Here is a 19,751-nt window from a genome sequence, read left to right on the forward strand (position 1 = left end):
CCCTTTAACCACTTTGCATGAAACTTTGGTGAATTGTTTATATCTATTGATGTGAGCTCCCTTTTGTTTTTTATAAATTTTAGATTTTACATTTCTTGAGTTATTGGGTTTTATTTATTAAAAAAATGGGTGATTTTCCAATCTTTCGGACAATAACTCAAAAATGCTTTCAGCAGCTTTCATTACACTTTGGTGAATTGTTTATATCTGTTGACGTAAGCTCCCTTTCGATTATTATAAATTTTAGATTTTAAGTTTCTGAGTTATGGGATTTTATTCATAAAAAAGGGGTGATTTTCCAGTTTTCGGACAAAATATCTTTTGAGTGCTTTGAGGAGTTTTCATGAAAATTTGGTGACTGGTTAATATCTATTAAGATAACCTCCCTTTAGTTTTTCATAAATTTCTGATATGACATTGAGACGTTATTGAACTTTATTCTTTTTAAAAGCGACGGGCGTATCATGCGCTCATGGCACAGCTGTTTATTAGCTTTTCTCATCACTTGGCGTCCATTGTCGTAAACTTTTACAAAAATGATCAGCAAGACAAGATCTACAATGAAGACAATATAGAGGAAATCATCCGAGGACTCCTTATTGGAGTTATTGCCCTTAAATGACGATTGTTACCATTTTTTTACGTTTTGCCTTAGGGCTATTCCATTAAAATGTATGTGGGAGGGTAGGAAAGGACTTTCAAAATATCCCTACAACCAAGAACCATTTTTTAGATAATTTTGCATAATGGTAATAGACGCATACTGAAAAAAGACCCATGACCCACATTCAATAATTAAACTTCCCTTCCTACCCTCCCACATACATTTTAATGGAATAGCCCTTATTATGTGATAAAAATTATAATAGACCCCTTAAATCACAAAAATTATCAGCAAGGCAAGATCTGCTAACAAATCAAATTTTGCCGATATAGTTATTAGACTGTCACTCTTTATAGAAGTGATTGACCTTAAATGAGGATTTTTTTTACCCTCTTTTGTGTTTTGAGCAAAAACTAAAGAAGATAGAGAGAAACTAAACAGACTAAATTATCAGCAATCCAAGATGTCATGAATTCTATTCTCGTCTACAATGTTGGAGAGTGTCATTTGTTGAATATGCACATAGGCCATGGTTAAATTTAAAAGTTATCTTATTACATATATGCTAGAAATATTTGCTACTGGACATTACAATAACCAGTGTTCCAGCTTGAATCTCAGGGCAGAAGGGTGCTAGTTGTCTGAAAGGGCACTTTAGCGCAATAACCCAGATTGTTAGGGCACTGTATAAATTACCTTGAATATTGTTAGGCTCAGCTGAAGAACATTAATTGTACTTCAAGCATATATAGATATTATTGTGTTCCAGTAGGAATATTTTTATAAAATTATCATATCATGGAGCAAAGCATATCATTTTCAAGCATATATAGAAATTATTGTGTTCCAGTAGGAATATTTTTATCAAATTATCATACCATGGAGCAAAGCATATCATTTTCAAGCATATAAAGAAATTTTTGTGTTCCAGTAGGAATATTTTTATCAAATTATCATACCATGGAGCAAAGCATATCATTTTCAAGCATATATAGAAATTATTGTGTTCCAGTAGGAATATTTTTATCAAATTATCATACCATGGAGCAAAGCATATCATTTTGATTATAATCTAAACAAACTTGTACATTTAGTATGGAAAATAATCATCAGCTATTTCAATGTTTTATAACTGATACCAGTCTATAAAAATAAAAAAAGTAGTATTGAAAGATGGAGGAATACATGCAAAATTGAATTTTTAATGCAATAAAATTATCTACATTTAAATTACTTGTTCTAACATAACATTTAAATTGTTACAAAAAAGTATTTTTTAAGTGTACACCAAAGTGCTCCTAAGTAAGGAGTTTTATAAATATAACAGGTGAAACAGGAGATGATAATATTATATTGATGCATACATGCATACATTGCAGAAGGTATTAACAGTTAATTTTTTTCTCCATAATTGTTAAAAATAAAAGCATTTGTTAAGTGCTCCTATGTAAGGAGCATTATAAATACAAGAAGTAAAACAGGAAGTGGTGCAATCTTGTTTATTTTCAAAATATGAATTTCTTTAAATTTCTTTCTCAGGGTTATGAAACAAAACATTTTTTTAACAATTTAGTCAAAACTATGTATGCCTTTAAATTTTTTTAACATTTTATTTTTATTTAATGCCTACTTAAATAAAGTTTTTCAGGTGTTCATGCTGTACATAAACATCACAAATGGATAACATGTGGACATTTTCATTCGGTTTTGAATATCTAGTATTTGTTCAATTATCTTAAAGCCCCTAATTAGCAGTAAACAATCATTAACAGAGGTGTAAAAACTGTTAAAAGGCAAGGTAATTAACTGTATCCCATTGTCAGTTAATTAGAGTGTTACACAATCAGGTAATAGTTTTACCGGAAACGCAGATAGGCATGTAATTTGGAAATTTTATTTTTTGAAAAGGCAGAGTGGTGCATTTTTTTGCTTTGAAGGGCAGGGGTAGGGCACCAAGGGCTAGCCGCCCTTCTTTTTTGGGCAGGCGGAAACACTGAATAACCATCCGTCAGTCATTCACTATTCTTGCAAATGATATCTTGATAATTTAACATTAATAAAGATTACAAAAGACTATATTTTCAATGTGATTGTCATGATTGTAGGCTTGTCCAAAAGAGGCTTGTAATAAGAAACTCATTGACCAAGGAAATGGTATGTTTAGATGTGAAAAATGTAATCATGAAGTGCCAAACTTTAAATGGAGAATGATTTTATCTGTAAGTACTTATTTCTATTCTCAATTAATGTAACCATATATTATTTAAATCTGCATATCAATATAAGGAGGTGAAAGTGGATTTTGCTTCTTGAATGTGAGTTACATCATGCACGCTTGATCTTTATGCAGTGTGGAAAAAATATATACAATGTGAATAGAATAGGGAGAAAACATTTCCCGTGTTTTTTACCTTCTGATCAGATAGGATAATGAGGGATACATTGCCAACCATGCATCCAACAACATGACATCATAATTAAGTCTCTCAAACGAAGTTTGGGAAGACTTATTGTTTTTGCTCAGTTATTATTATTATTCTTCTTCTTCTTCTTCTTCTTCTTCTTCTTCTTCTTCTTCTTCTTCTTCTTCTTCCGCCGCTTTTAAATTTGAACTTGTCCGCACCCGTTCTCCAAAACCGCTTGTCAGATTAACTTAGGGTTTCACAATATGTTAGACTAACATGTCTAATGGTGCAATCAGGGTTTTGTTTGTGCAATGGGGTTTATAAAGGGGTACTTTGAGGGGCAAAAAGAAAAGAGGGTTTTACTATAGAACCCTATGGGATTTTATTTTTTAAATTTTCAAATGATTATAAATTGAAAACCATTTGTGATAGACACAATCTTTTTAATTGAAAATGTTCTAAATGATAAAGCCCATTAAATGAAATACAGGGTTAGTCCCCAGGGGCCACCCCACCCCCTGCCATTTAAGAAAGTTCTAATACCTTGTAAGTGGTCAAGATCCCCACCCCTAAACCATATATATTTTGGTTTGTTATGCTAAGATGGTTTGAATGATATACAGGGTTAGTCCCCAGGGGTCATCCTGACCCCCTGCCATTTGAGAAAGTTCAAATATCTTGTAAATGGTCGAGATCCCCACCCCTAAACCATATATATTCTGGTTTGTCATGATAAAGCACATCAAATGAAATACAGGGTTAGTCCCCAGGGGTCACCCCCACCCCCTGCTATTTAAGAAAGTTCTAATATCTTGTAAGTGGTCAAGATCCCCACCCCTAAACCATATATATTCTGGTTTGTCATGCTAAGATGGTTTGAATGATATACAGGGTTAGTCCCCAGGGGTCATCCCGACCCCCTGCCATTTGAGAAAACTCTAATATCTTGTAAATGGTCGAGATCCCCACCCCTAAACCATATATATTCTGGTTTGTCATGATAATGCATATCAAATGAAATACAGGGTTAGTCCCCAGGGGTCACCCCCACCCCCTGCCATTTAAGAAAGTTTTAATATCTTGTAAATGGTTGAGATCCCCACCCCTAAACCATATATATTCCTATTTGTCATGTCTTGAACATTTGAATGACGTATACGGTCAGTCCCGAGGGGTTCCCCCCACCCCCAATGTTCTAATATCTTGTAAATGGTTGAGATCCCCACCCCTAAACCATATATATTCCTGTTCGTCATGTAATGAACATTTGAATGACATATAGGGTAAGTCCCCAGGGATTCCTCCCCACCCCCAATGTTCTAGTATCTTGTAAATGGTCAAGATCCCCACCCCTGAACCATATATATTCTGGTTTGTCATGCCAAGATGATTTGAATGATATACAAGGTTAGTCCCCAGGCATCACTAATGCATATAACTTTACTGGACCAAACCAATTTTCACTGGACGTTGCCCAATGTCAGGGGACCCTGGGAATTACGAATTATGGGAGCTTCGTTTGGGAGACTTCGTAACAGCATCCTGTTACAATCATTTCTTGTTTCCTGTGTTTTGTACCTTCTGATCAGATAAGACAACAATGGATATAATGCCAACCATGCCACCAACAACATGACATAATTTCCAAAAGAAGTAATACCCAGTAGATTGTTTTACTGCATAGCAAAATTAATGGTTTAAAGGAACAAGTAGTATATACACTTGTATCAGTTTTGAATTTCAGTATTGTATATAACATTTGTAATAAAGTGAAATTTGCTCATACTTTTTGTCTTATTCGGTGCATTTTTTTTTAATGTAGGCAAATCTGGCAGACTTCTCTGACAACCAGTGGGTAACTTGTTTCCAGGAGTCAGCTGAACTTATACTAGGAAAACCAGCTGATGAGTTAGGAGACCTTAAAGATACAGTAAGTCTAACTTATACTAGGGAAACCAGCTAACGAGTTAGACAACCGTACGTCCTTCAAAAAAAGAGAAAAACCCATACTGTATTGTCGGCTATAAAAGGCCCGCACATGAGAAATATGAAACAATACAATTGAGAAAACTAGCGGCGTTTTATAACAAATTAATTAACAAAAAAACAAATATGATGGACATAAACCAATGACAACCACTGAACTACAGGCTCCTGACTTGGGACAGGAACATACAAAATGTGGCGAGGTTAAACAAGTTTGTGTTTACATACCACTATCCCAATATTTCCCCATTATATTTGTTGAAAAAGTGCTGAATTGATAAATTTGATAAATTTCTCTTGGTTTGTTAACTGTTTCATAATAACTAGATAAGAAAAAGAGATTTACGGGAATATAAAGTTATGTAAAAGTCAAAACTTTAGAAAATAAGAAAACAATTCATTATCCAAATGTCTGCATGTTAGGCTTGTTGTTAGATATTTACACTGTTTATGATGGAACTAACTAATATTCTCCAAAAATAGCTGCTCAGTAAACAACTTATGTGATAGATAAAAGAAGACATGTACCAAAACTATATGATCGGTTTACCCTTGTCTAACAGCCAAAATAGTGTTAAACTTAATCAATTTTAAATTTCACCCAAGGAAAGCAAATACAATGTACCTTCCTATTAAATTATTGATGTCATAAACAACATGTAGACATCTACGATACAGGCCTGTACACTTGATTGTTCTGTAAGTCATTACGTTATATTATCGAAATGAACGAATTTACAGGAAAAATTAATTACCAGGCTTGAGGGTATATAGATTGTAGTTGAATTTCAAACTGGCAAGTATAGAAGCGGACTTGGTTTGCCTAGTGGGGGGGTGTTATGTTAAACATGATAAGCTCCAATTTGTTTAATAGAAAAACAAAGGATATTGGGTATCCATCTATGAAACAAAATCAGTACATGCACAGCTAAAAACAAACAATAAGCAAAAGAACAGCACTTTTATTGGTGTTCTTCATCACAAAGTCACAGTGAGGCCTTCAACACCGAGCAAAAAGCTCTTTCACCTCACTGCAAAATTAAGATGGGCCCTAGCACCGACTTGAGCAGAATTCTTTGCAAAAATAATTTGAAAATAATTTGTATAGGCTTAGTAAGATGTAACACTATCAAATCAGTGTCTAGTTCCATCATAAGATTGTAGGAATTGATGAATACTTTATTGTTGGGACTAATTGAGCTTATATTTTCAGAATGAGGCAGCATATGACCAGGCATTTCAAGACGCAATGTTCAAATCGTATATCTTCCGATTGCGAGCAAAAATTGAAACGTATAATGTAAGTGTTAAGTTAGATATTTTTTATTCTTATTTTGATTGAAGTGACTCCTTTACACGGTTCTTTTTAAAAATTATGAAGCTCACATGCTTTCCATATTTAGGATTTTCATGAAATACCGTCTTCTGGTGCGTTTAAAATGCAGTCCTGCATAGTTTGCACCCCTTTTTTGGCCCTTGAAACTTAAGAAAAAAGTTACTTCATATGCTTAAGACGCAGGGACTTTCTGGAAAAATCCCGACTTAAACTAAGTAAAAAGTGTCCATTGAAAAGTGATTTTTCCGGAGACAAATTGAACTCCAGTCCTGGTTGATTACAGGCTAAGGAAAATATTGTTGCAGAATAAATGATTTTAGCAAACAATGCCTGAATTTTTATTGTATCCAAGGATGTGTTTGATTGAGAGCAAAAGGAAGTGTTAAATAGGGAAGTTTAAATGCAAATCACAGTCTGAATCTTGTATGGAATACAGGACCATTACTAATATTCTGCAATACACAATAAATAGATAAATTGTAATATTTATGTTGATACATTGCTGAAATAGATATAATTAATCTCTGCAAATTTTATTAATTGTTTGTTGGTACTCATTGAATCGTTTAATCCGGATTATCACACTCTTATTGAATATCAATTAGGAAGTGTAATCGTCATCAAAACAAATCAATTGACAAATGATAGTTCAATGCTGAATTTCAGCTATTGAATAAAAAACTGTGAAATTAATTCTACAAACTGTAGCTGTTTCAAATCAAATTAATGGAGAAAAATGTATTGTCAGATTTCTTTTTAGTAATAGAAATAGAATGTTTTCCAATACATGTAAGAATTGATATTTAGAAGATGATAGAAATATATAATTCAGTACATGATTATGTGTCAGATTTCTTCTAAAAATATTTCCTGATGCTTAAAAGGAAGATTTTTTTTCAAATTGCAGGATGAAAGCAGACTAAAGACAGTATGTGTTAACGCTACACCTGTAGACTGGGCAGAACAAAGCAGAAGATTGATAGAAGAAATTGAGAAGTTACAGGCATCATGAAATATATGTCCTGCTTCAGACTCTTTAAGAACTATTAAGTTATTCCTGGACAGAAGGATGTCAGTTTTAAATGTACAGTGTAGATATCAATATATGAGCAGAGTCGGATAGAAATCGACAATGCAAGTGAATGTATAAGACTTTGATTGATTTTAGAACATTCAAATACAAAATAAAAGATGAATTTTTGTCTGTTTTGTATGGTTCTTATATCAACTCATTTTTAAAACAGTAACAGACTTGTTGCATCAAGATTTTTTTCACCCGAAATAAGTTAACAGATGTAATGATATTTATTTGCACAAGGTCGATTTCCATCCAACACAGATCATATGATAAATTGTATTGATCAAGTATTCAGCATGATTGACTACCTATATATTTGCATTTAACATTCTTGTAAATTACTTTTAAATTAAGAAAATGTATTTGTACAAAAACTTACTAAAGATGGCTTATTAGAAGTTTTCCTGTTTGGTTTCCTGAATAACTGCTAAATCATTTAGAAATCTGTTGTCAAATCCAAAATTGAATCTTCTAATTTATTTGTTTCATTTTTTTGTGGTCAATTTCTACTTCTTGCACAAGATGTTAACTTCGGGAGATAATATTACAAAACCTAACGAGTACTGTAAATACAGAAATGTTTTTATTGTGTAAATTGCAAAGGGAAATGGTTCGCTTAAATGAAAATTTGAGTTTTAAATTTTGATAGCATTATTTGTATTCATCATTTCCTGAAATAATTGATCTCACATTTTTGTCAACTGTTCAAAATTGGCAACAATAAATTTACAGCAATTTTTCTTCAGCTATGTAGACATCATTTAGACCATCACTGTGAAAGTAAGATATATATTTTTAAGTGCTGTTTATTAATATTTGTGCTATATATAACGCTGTATTATTCGTTTTGTTTAAAGGTGCATATAGTGAGATGTGGGTATTTTTTTTTTGGGGTGTATAACACCAAACAAAATGTGTTTAGTTTAAACTATTTTGGATTTCACTTCCATAGATGGAAATGAAGAAAACCAATTTCTGTTAATTTAGTTTAAACTTATGTTAAATTTTTCAGTGAAATAAATGCATATAATTTTTTTCAATTTGAAATTTATTATGCATAAAATATGCATTTAATTTCATATTAAATGCATCATTTCATGCGGACAGCATTAGCTGTGCACCACATAAACCTTAAGAATTTGTTGGCTGTACATGTGTTCAGTAGTAATGTCTATGTCACACACTTAACAGATCCTAGCAATAAAGTGCATGAAATTATTTCCAGGTTTCCATCCACCTTTGACATTCATATCAGGAAGGATTTTGATTTAGTTTATTGTTCAATTCACTAAAATGGTTAAGAATTTAAAAGAATTGCGTATAAATTTAAATATGATGAATATGATTAAAGTATTAATGAATATGATTAAATTATTAAAAGAAGGGGAAGGTTGAGAAATTAAAAATTTTAAATATCTGTTAAATCTCTTTCTTTCTATATGTAGAACTGTATGAGAACATGGGTTCAATTGTTAAAACTTTAAGAGAGCATAAAAATTGATGAGAATGTCACTGAATTATGTAATACACCAAATAAATCATGTTATACTTTTAATTTGAGATGATATGTAGTTGCTATAATAGACATTTTTTTTTGTGACTTCATTAAATAAAAATCATAAAAGTCAACATGTATATTGTTCTATTCAGTTGATATAACAGTATGAAAATAAGAAGATGTGGTATGATTGCCAATGAGACAACTCTCCTTTTAAGAGACCAAATGACGTAGAAGGTTAGTAACTATACATCGTACGGCCTTCAACAATGAACAAAACCCATACCACAGGGTTTTTGTTTGATATTTGGAAACCTAAGTAAATTTTTTGAAAGCTAGATAAAGGTATTGGTTTTCGTCTGATGGTAAAATGAGTTGTAATTGCCTATATTTCTTATCAATACTTTTACCTTGGTCCCAAAATTCTGTCTGGAAGTAGCTTTTGTTGGCAAAAAGAGATCTTGTCATTCAGTCCTTGTAAGTAGGCTTTTTTCACATTCGCAAGATCAAGTAAATGACTTTGATCCATTTTACTTTTTAAAGATTTTGCAGTATGTTTATTGTTACATGAGTGACCTCAGGGATCTTGCAAAATTAAATATGTGTAAAATTTTTTTTTTTTTATTTATGGTTTTGATAAGAAATTTATTTTTATTAAAATATATATATATGTGTGAACAGTGTCAAACTCCATTACCCCATATTATAGATATAAAGTCACTTCCACTCCCCCTAAAACTAGTTTTGGAATAGTACTCATATTTAGGTGCAGATGATCTGCCATCAGACAGTTTTCTCATCAGGATCTTTTCATTGAGTTATTGTCCTTGAATGATGAATTTTGACTAATCTAAAAAAAAACACAGTATGACCAAACCACTTTAGAAACAGGAATCAGCAAAAATGATCAGCAATACTAGAGCTACAAAAATGTCAGTATAAAGAAATTCATAAAATGACTACCTGTAGTATCTAGTGCCCTTGAATGACGATTTTAAGGAAGCCAATGGTGCCTTATGGTAGCACTCCAGATATTAAAAGAACATAATGTCTACAGTAGTAAAAATACAATGCAAAAAATAGAACTTCAGATGTGTACATGACTTGCAGAAAGTATATAGCACAATTTTAGATATCTTACACCAAATTTTCATGTGAAATTTGCCCATAAAAGAATTTAAATGAACATATGTGAAGATGAACAGCTACTAAATTTACAATACATTCGAAATTGCACTTGTGCAAGTTGATATTAATCTCAATCTTATGGCCTTATGGCACCATTGTACCACGATATGAATCCTTCACGAATGCTGATAAGCTTATAGTTGCTTTTTTTGATGCGTCTGCTGATAAGATTTAGACTGAAGTGTTCCGATCTTCAAAATCTTTCTGTTTGGTAAATGAAACTGCAACTGCTTTGAAGGTGTTTTTGTTACTTTTTGTTTCACTCTTATTTGGCCCATTTTTAGACGACCGCAAAAAAATTTTTGGGATCGTATAATGGTATGATGTCGTCGTCGTCTGCGTCGTCGTCCGAAGACATATGTTTCCGGACAATAACTTTACTTTAAGTGAATGGATCTCTATGAAATTATAAAGAAGGTTCAATACCACTAAAGGAAGGTTGGGATTGATTTTGGGGATGATGGTCCCAACCGTTTAGGAATTAGGGGCCCAAAACAAGCATTTTTCTAGTTTCAGGATAATAACTTGTGTATAAGTATTTCGATTGCTCTGAAATTGTACGACAATGTTTAATACCACAAGTAAAAGGTTGGGATTTATTTTAGGGGTTATGGGGCCAACAGTTTAAGAATAAAGGGCCAAAAAGGGGCCAAAAACAAGCATTTTTCTAGTTTCCAGACTATAACTTGTGTGTAAGTGTATGGATCTCTCTGACATTGTACAACAAGGTTCCATATCACAAAGGGAAGGCTAGGATTGAGTTTGTGGTTAATTGCTAAAATATGTAGGAATTAGGGGCCAAAAACAAGCAAGGGGGATTTTTTTCAATGTTTTTAGAGGATTCATATTTTTTTTTTCAAAATTTTTCAAATTTTGAATTTTTGAAAAGTTTCAAGAAGAAATCTTCAAATTGCACAGTATTGCGCAATAGGTTTGTAAGATCGTTGACCACATTTATTTTGTGTCAGAAATCTATATTATGTCAAAAATTTGATCACAATCCAAATTCAGACAGTATCAAGCTTGAATATTGTGTCCAAATTTGTACCAACTGTTCAGGGTTCGACCTCTGCGGTCGTATCAGGCTGCGCTCAGCGAAGCATTTTATTTAATTTCTGGAAAAAAATAATATTCTCTGGTTAGGTGGCAAGTTTTTAGTTTCTTAAGCTACACTTTTTACTAGGATGTCTGTCATCATCATTCCCCTGGTGTCCAAAGTTTTGAAATATTATTGTGCTTTATATACTTACAATCCTTTCAGACTATACAGATATGTATTTTTAAACACATATCAGTATGTAAAGTCATATAAAGGCAAGGTAGTCAATTTTGAATTGCTATATACTGTATAGCAGGTTATTTTCTTGGGATGTAAATTTTAGAACAAAATCGCAAAAATAAATCCACCAATTTTTAAAGTGCACATGCAATTATAAGATTTTCAAAGATGACATCTTAAACTATATGTAATCAAATTATGGAAAGAAAAGTAGGGGTAAGGGGGCAAAATTTTTAATGGCACTACATGAATAAAACCAGTGGATTCTGAATATCTGACAAAAATTCAAAAACAAGAGAAGCGAACATCCTTAAATATTGATTTAAAAGTCAACTCTCTAACACTTAAAGAAAATTTATATTTAAAAAGAGATTTGAAAATTTGAAATTGGACAATTAAAGAATGACTATATTACCTTTCATATGCATTTACAATTGATATACAGAACAATAATTATATAACTAGATTAAATTTAGACATTCATATGTATATATATTCTGTATGTGTGCAGTATAAAATTAGTACCAACGATAATCGACTGTATTGGAATGCTGGATAGGACTATTCAAGAACATATAAAATGCAGACAGACAAAAAGACTTAAAACCATCATAGTCATCACAGAGTTACTTATAAATATAAGCCATAATAAAGTTAAGTTGATGCCAATAAGTGGCAGATATAATTAACATTAGAACATATGACCGCCGAATTTGCTGTGTTAGTATTTCCCATCCAACCGTCATCATTTTATAGATTTTGACTTATTCGTCTTTTTTTACATGTTTCATAATTACTTTATCTACAAAAAGAAACAAAAAACATGTAGCACACTTATTTAATATATACAATTAAAAAATATAAACATATTTAAAGGACTGTGCAATACTTTTAAATTTAAACCATGGAAGAAAGTGGACATACCAAATGCCTAAATTTAATGACACATATTTACCAATCAGAGAACATATAGATAGTTACGTGTCCTTGAACGAATATGTACAAGTTAAGTCTAATACTTATTTGAAAACTGGACACATCTTATGGTAATTATTACCAACTCAATGAAAAACTCGCAACACCATGTAAAAAAAAACCCGACCAAAACACAAAGAAGAAAACTCTAGACAAACAACACATACTCTCCCAAAGCCGTGGATAACATTCACAGAATATTATAATATGCACAAGATATATTTTTATTGCTGAAAAAATTTCCTCCAAATGGTAAAAGAGGTAATAAAATACATAACCATTTTAAACAAACAGGATAAATGGGAAAAACAGGGAACAGCTACACTGAACAAAAATGAAACGTTAAATTCCACAGTTGATGAAACGAACAGCGATTTGTTAACTTTAAGTTTAAAACCGTGATGGTTTTTTGTTGAGCCTGCGACTTCTGTCACAGAAAGCTCGACATAGGGATAGTGATTTGGCGGCGTCGGTGGCGTTAGCTAACTTCTTAAAAGCTTTATATTTTAGAAGGTGGAAGACCTGGATGCTTCATACTTTGTATATGGATACCTTATGATATGAAGTTTCCGTCTGTCACATGTTCATGGTCCTTGACCTCATTTTTATGGTTCAGTGACTACTTGAAAAAAAAGTCAACATTTTTTGTAATGTTAATTGCTCTCTTATTATGAGTAATAGGATAACTATATTTAGTATATGCGTACCTTGCAAGGTCCTCATGCCTCATTTCATTAATCAGTGAACAAGGTTAAGTTTTCGTGGTCAAGTCCATATATTAGATACTATAAGCAATAGGTCTACTATATTTGTTGCAGGCATGGGGTAATGCAAATTTGTAATTGTAATGCATGGTAATGCATTACATTTTTCCAAGTAATTGCATGTAATGTGTAATGTAGCAATTTTTGCATTATATGTAATTGTAATTTAATGCATTACTTTAGCAAAATGTTGTGTAATTTCATGCATTATATGGCATTACTTTTTTCACATACTATATATCTTTAACAGATTGTTGGAGATTTAACTAAAGCAGAATTTAAGATTTCTTTGTTAACTAAGAACATAATCATTTGAATATTGATTTTGTATTTGATATTTATTTTTCACCCTTTACATAAATCACTAGAGGGAATTTGGAGATTTGGTCTTGCCCCAGGTAGAACTTGAAAAAAATGGTATAAATACTAGAATGACCAAATTACAACTCTAAATGAATAACACAACACTGTATATCAGATTGAGTTCTTTTTTTTTTTTATTTCATTTTATTTCATACATTTTCCTGCATAAAAAGATTGATATTTGAAAAGCATTACTGTATTCCATTGTTGTCAAAAGATCGATGTATACCTTGTGATGATTAAATAACAGATAATTGAACATTGTCATAAAATACTAATTAGTTTGTTTTACAATCAATCTTTTCATCATTTTGACACTCGGTCATAAATTAAGCTCTATGTTTATTATATAATTAGGAAAGAAATTCTCAGTAAATATTTTGATTGAAATTAAAAAAACAAATGTATATTTATAAAGTAAAATTAACATTAACATTAAGTTGAAATAAGTATTAAACTTCATCTCTGTGATTTCTTTTTAGAGAAAACACAGAGATGTATACCTTGAAACATAGAATGCACATGAAGGATAAAACCTTTGAAACCCTTATGATGTTAAAATGCAATAGTTGTATTGAATAGACTGTGTACATGTATACTTAAATGCAATACATGGAATAGTTACTGCATATGCTAGAATCTTTTGTGACTTCATGTTGTTTTTCAAAATGTTTGATTTTTCTTTTCACTTGATAATAAAATTTACAAATGTAATGTATAATTCAATGCATTACTTTGCAAAAGTAATTGTAATTTAATGCCTTACTTTTATAAATGCATGTAATTGTAATTTAATGCATGGTTTTGTCAAAGTAATTGTAATATAATGCATAACATTGCAATGTAATTCGCCCCATGCCTGATTTGTTGTATGGAATGATTGTAAGGTGTACATGTCCAACTGGCAGGTGTCATCTGTCCTTGGCCTCATTTTCATGGTTCAGTGGTTAAAGTTAACTTTCGTTTTTGGGTCTGTTTTTCTAATACTGTATGCAGTAGGTCAACTATATTTGGTGTATGGAAATATTTTACGATGTACATGTCAGTCTATCAGGTTTTATTTGACCTTGACTTCATTTTCACGTTTAATTGCTCAATGTTAAGTTTTTGTATTTTGGTCTGTTTTTCTAATACTGTATGCAGTAGGTCAAATATATTTGGTGTATGGAAATATTTTACGATATACATGTCAGTCTGGCAGGTTTAATTTGACCTTGACCTCATTTTCACGGTTTATTGCTCAATGTTAAGTTTTTGTGTTTTGGTCTGTTTTATTTTTTTAAACTCTAAGCAATATGTCAACTATATTTGGTGTATGGAAATATTTTACGATGTACATGCCAGTCTAACAGGTTTTATTTGACATTGACCTCATTTTCACGGTTCATTGTTCAATGTTAAGTTTTTGTATTTTGGTCTGTTTTTCTAATACTGTATGCAGTAGGTCAAATATATTTGGTGTATGGAAATATTTTACGATGTACATGTCAGTCTGGCAGGTTTAATTTGACCTTGACCTCATTTTCACGGTTTATTGCTCAATGTTAAGTTTTTGTGTTTTGGTCTGTTTTTTTTTTAAACTCTAAGCAATAGGTCAACTATATTTGGTGTATGGAAATATTTTACGATGTACATGCCAGTCTAACAGGTTTTATTTGACATTGACCTCATTTTCACGGTTCGTTGTTCAATGTTAAGTTTTTGTGTTTTGGTCTGTTTTTTCTAATACTGTATGCAGTAGGTCAACTATATTTGGTTTATGGAAATATTTTACGATGTACATGTCAGCTTGGCAGGTTTCATTTGTCCTTGACCTCATTTTCACGGTTCATTGCTCAATGTTACGTTTTTGTCTGTTTTTCTAATACTGTATGCAGTAGGTCAACTATATTTGGTGTATGGAAATATTTTACGATGTTCATGTCAGTCTAGCAGGTTTTATTTGACCTTGACCTCATTTTCACGGTTCATTGCTCAACGTTAAGTTTTTGTGTTTTGGTCTGTTTTAAGCAATAGGTCAACTATATTTGGTGTATGGAATGATTGTAAGGTGTATATGTCTGTCTGTCAGGTATCATCTGACCTTTACCTCATTTTTCATGGTTCATTGGTCAATATTCTGTTTTCCTGGTTAACTTTGTTTCTTAGATACTATAAGCAATAGGTAAACTATATTTGATGCATGGAATGATTTTAAGGTGAACATGTCTGTCTAGCTGTGTTAATATGACCTTGACTTCATTTTCATGGTTCATTAGTCAATATAGAATTTCCATGGTTTGGTCTCTTTCGTTTATACTATAAGCAATAGGTCATCTATATTCTGTGTATGCAATGATTGTCTTAAAGGTGTACATGTATTTTCGGCTTGGTTTATCTGACCTTGACCTCATTTTTTGGATCATAAATGTTAATGTGATACTTGTAGTGAAATTTTATATGCAGGACTATCAACACAAAATCAATGGTCAGTATAGTAGGCGAGACATTTAAGCGTGTGCACTCTTGTTTTATTATCGAAGAATTATTCTACCATTTTGTTCGGGAAAAGCAGAGGAGCATCGTTGCATAACACAAACACTTTTTAACAACCTTATAACTGATATATATGATTAGATTTGGAAATCAACCTTTATGAAATATGGGGGTTTATGTAAAGGAGACAAAACCTACGCCACACAAAAAATACAAAATAAATCTACAGTATTTAACCATACAGCATGTCAAGCTCTACATTGACCGAGTCTTAAAAAAATTTGGGAATAACTACCACAGAGACTAAGGGAGCTACTATTTGATTTTTAGGGGGGGGGGGGGGGCTAGGATGAAAAACGTTGTCCTGCCTGTCCTGACTTTTTTTACATAAATTGTCATCCTGCCTTTTTTTTGTTTTTTTTTTTTTTGCCAAGTTGCTCATCCTGCCCTTTTTTTTTACTCAAAACTCCTGTCCTGCCTTTTTTCAAATCTCATCCTAGACTTCCCACCCGTCCGGCGTCGTCCGAAGACACATTGGTTTTCGCACTCTAACTTTAGTTTAAGTGAATGGATCTCTATGAAATTTTACCATAAGGTTCAATACCACAAAAGGAAGGTTGGGATTGATTTTGGGGGTTATGGTACCAACAGTTAAGGAATAAGGGGCCAAAAATAAGCATTTTTGTAACTTCCAGACATAACTTGTGTGTTAGTGTATGGATCTCTCTGACATTGTACCACAAGGTTCGATATCACACAGGGAATGCTGGGATTGATTTTGGGGGTAATTGCCTCAAAATATTAGGAATTAGGGGCCATAAAAGGGGCAAAAAACAAGCATTTTTCTAGTTTCATGACAATAACTTGTGTGTAAGTGTATGGATCTTTCTGAAATTGTACTACAAGGTTCCATATCACAAAGGGAAAGCTGGAATTGAGTTTGGGGGTAATTTCCCGAAACGTTAAGGAATAAGGGGCCAAAAAGGGGCCACAAATAAGCATTTTTCTAGTTTCCAGACAATAGCTTGTGTTCAAGTGTATGGATCTCTCTGAAATTGTACTGCAAGGTACCATACTACAAAGGGAAGGCTGGGAATGATTTTGGGGGTAATTGCTTCAAAATTTTAGGAATTAGGGGCAAAAAACAAGCATTTTTCTAGTTTCAGGACAATAACTTGTGTGTAAGTGTATGGATCTTTATGAAATTGTACTACAAGGTTCCATATCACAAAGGGAAGCTTGGTTTGAGTTTGGGGGTAATTGCCCTAAACGTTTAGGAATTTGGGGCCAAAAAACAAGCATTTTTCTAGTTTATAGACAATAACTTGTGTTCAAGTGTATGGATCTCTCTGAAATTGTCCGGCAGGTACCATACCACAAAGGGAAGGCTAAGATTGAGTTTGGGGGTGATGAATCATAAGGGGGTTCAAAAAATTTTTTTGGGGGGGGGGATTTTTTTTCTTTTAAATTTTCCATTTTAAATTGGTTATTTCTGATTTATATATAAAAGCAAATAATAATGATATGGTTAGACCACATTCATTCTGTGTCAGAAACCTGTGCTGTGTCAAATATTTAATCACAATCCAAATTCAGTGCTGTATCAAGCCTGAACTTTGTGTCCATACTTGCCCCATCTGTTCAGGGTTCGACCTCTGCGGTCGTATCAAGCTGCGCCCAGCGGAGAATTTCATTCTAATACTGTATGCAGTAGGTCAACTATATTTGGTGTATGGATATATTTTACGATGTACATGTCAGTCTAGCAGGTTTTATTTGACCTTGACCTAATTTTCACGTTTCATTGCTCAATGTTAAGTTTTTGTGTTTTGGTCTGTTTTTTTTTTAAACTCTAAGCAATAGGTCAACTATATTTGGTGTATGGAAATATTTTACGATGTACATGTCAGTCTAACAGGTTTTATTTGACATTGAACTCATTTTCACGGTCATTGTTCAATGTTACGTTTTTGTGTTTTGGTCTGTTTTTTCTAATACTGCATGCAGTAGGTCAACTATATTTGGTTTATGGAAATATTTTACGATGTACATGTCAGTCTGGCAGGTTTCATTTGTCCTTGACCTGATTTTCACGGTTCATTGCTCAATGTTAAGTTTTTGTGCTTTTGTCTGTTTTTCTAATACTGTATGCAGAAGGTCAACTATATTTGGTTTATGGAAATATTTTACGATGTACATGTCAGTCTAACAGGTTTTATTTGACATTGACCTCATTTTCACGGTCATTATTCAATGTTACGTTTTTGTGTTTTGGTCTGTTTTTTTCTAATACTGCATGCAGTAGGTCAACTATATTTGGTTTATGGAAATATTTTACGATGTACATGTCAGTCTGGCAGGTTTCATTTGTCCTTGACCTCATTTTCACGGTTCATTGCTCAATGTTACGTTTTTGTGCTTTTGTCTGTTTTTCTAATACTGTATGCAGTAGGTCAACTATATTTGGTGTATGGAAATATTTTACGATGTACATGTCAGTCTGGCAGGTTTTATTTGACCTTGACCTCATTTTCACGTTTCATTGCTCAATGTTAAGTTTTTGTGTTTTGGTCTGTTTTTCTTAAACTTTAAGCAATAGGTCAACTATATTTGGTGTATGGAATGATTGTAAGGTGTATATGTCTGTCTGTCAGGTATCATCTGACCTTTACCTCATTTTCATGGTTCATTGGTCAATGTTCTGTTTTCCTGGTTAACTTTGTTTCTTAGATACTATAAGCAATAGGTAAACTATATTTGATGCATGGAATGATTTTAAGGTGTACATGTCTGTCTAGCGGGGTTCATATGACCTTGACTTCATTTTCATGGTTCATTGGTCAATATAGAATTTCCATGGTTTGGTCTGTTTCGTTTATACTATAAGCAATATGTCATCTATATTCTGTGTATGGAATGATTGTATTAAAGGTGTACATGTTTTTCCGGCTTGGTTTATCTGACCTTGACCTCATTTTCTTGGATTATAAATGTTAATGTGATACTTGTAGAAAATTTTTATATGAAGGACTATCAACACAAAATCAATGGTCAGTATAGTAGGCTAGACATTTCAGCGTGTGCACTCTTGTTTTATTGTCGAAGAATTATTCTACCATTTTGTTCGGGAAAATCAGAGGTGCATCGTTGCATAACACAAACACTTTGTAACAACCTTATAACTGATATATATGATTAGATTTGGAAATCAACCTTTATGAAATATGGGGGTTTATGTAAATGAGACAAAACCTACGCCACACAAAAATACAAAATAAATCTACAGTCTTTAATCATACAGCATGTCAAGCTCTACATTGACCGAGTCTTAAAAAAAAAGTTGGGAATAACTACCACAGAGACTAACGAAGATCTGCCATTAACAACAAATTATCAAATTAACAGACGAGGTTATTGGGTTAACTTTTGTTGTTAACTTAAACTGTTGATACAGAATTCACAATCTTTGCTCTCTGTTTCATAGGTTTTTATCAAAACTGAAAGTTTTCTTTACTGAAATATTATTATCAAAATGTAATTAATGATGTTATATTTATGAACCGAATGAATGTGCTCTTTGTTTTTGCTTTTTCAAGGGGGGTTTCATAGAAAATAGAATTTAATCAAAAATCAACAAAGCCTGAATAATTCAAGAAGCTCCCGAAAAATTGTACGTTTTCTGTTAATTAACAATGTCCACAATCCTTTCTGATGCAATGATGAAGACACATCTTTTCATGGAATGGAAAATTTCAAGATTCGGAATTTATGGGCATGGAAAAATTTGTCTGATTAGTGGT

The 19,751-nt window shown here is 32.4% G+C and overlaps 1 protein-coding gene across 1 annotated transcript in view; it reads left to right on the forward strand.

Moving 5' to 3' along the window:
* The window catches only part of LOC127713093 (replication protein A 70 kDa DNA-binding subunit-like), a 49,034-nt gene extending 40,731 nt beyond the window's left edge, over positions 1–8,303 (forward strand). The window contains exons 15-18 of the mRNA XM_052219719.1: positions 2,710–2,823; positions 4,832–4,939; positions 6,209–6,295; positions 7,239–8,303. Coding sequence (XP_052075679.1) covers positions 2,710–2,823; positions 4,832–4,939; positions 6,209–6,295; positions 7,239–7,343 — 414 coding nt within the window. The 3' untranslated portion in view covers positions 7,344–8,303. The remainder of the gene's footprint in view (positions 1–2,709; positions 2,824–4,831; positions 4,940–6,208; positions 6,296–7,238) is intronic.
* The last annotated feature ends 11,448 nt before the right edge of the window (positions 8,304–19,751 follow it).

This window comes from Mytilus californianus, unplaced genomic scaffold (genome assembly GCF_021869535.1).
Source record: "Mytilus californianus isolate M0D057914Y unplaced genomic scaffold, xbMytCali1.0.p SCAF_8, whole genome shotgun sequence".
Classification (NCBI taxonomy): Eukaryota; Metazoa; Mollusca; class Bivalvia; order Mytilida; family Mytilidae; genus Mytilus; species Mytilus californianus.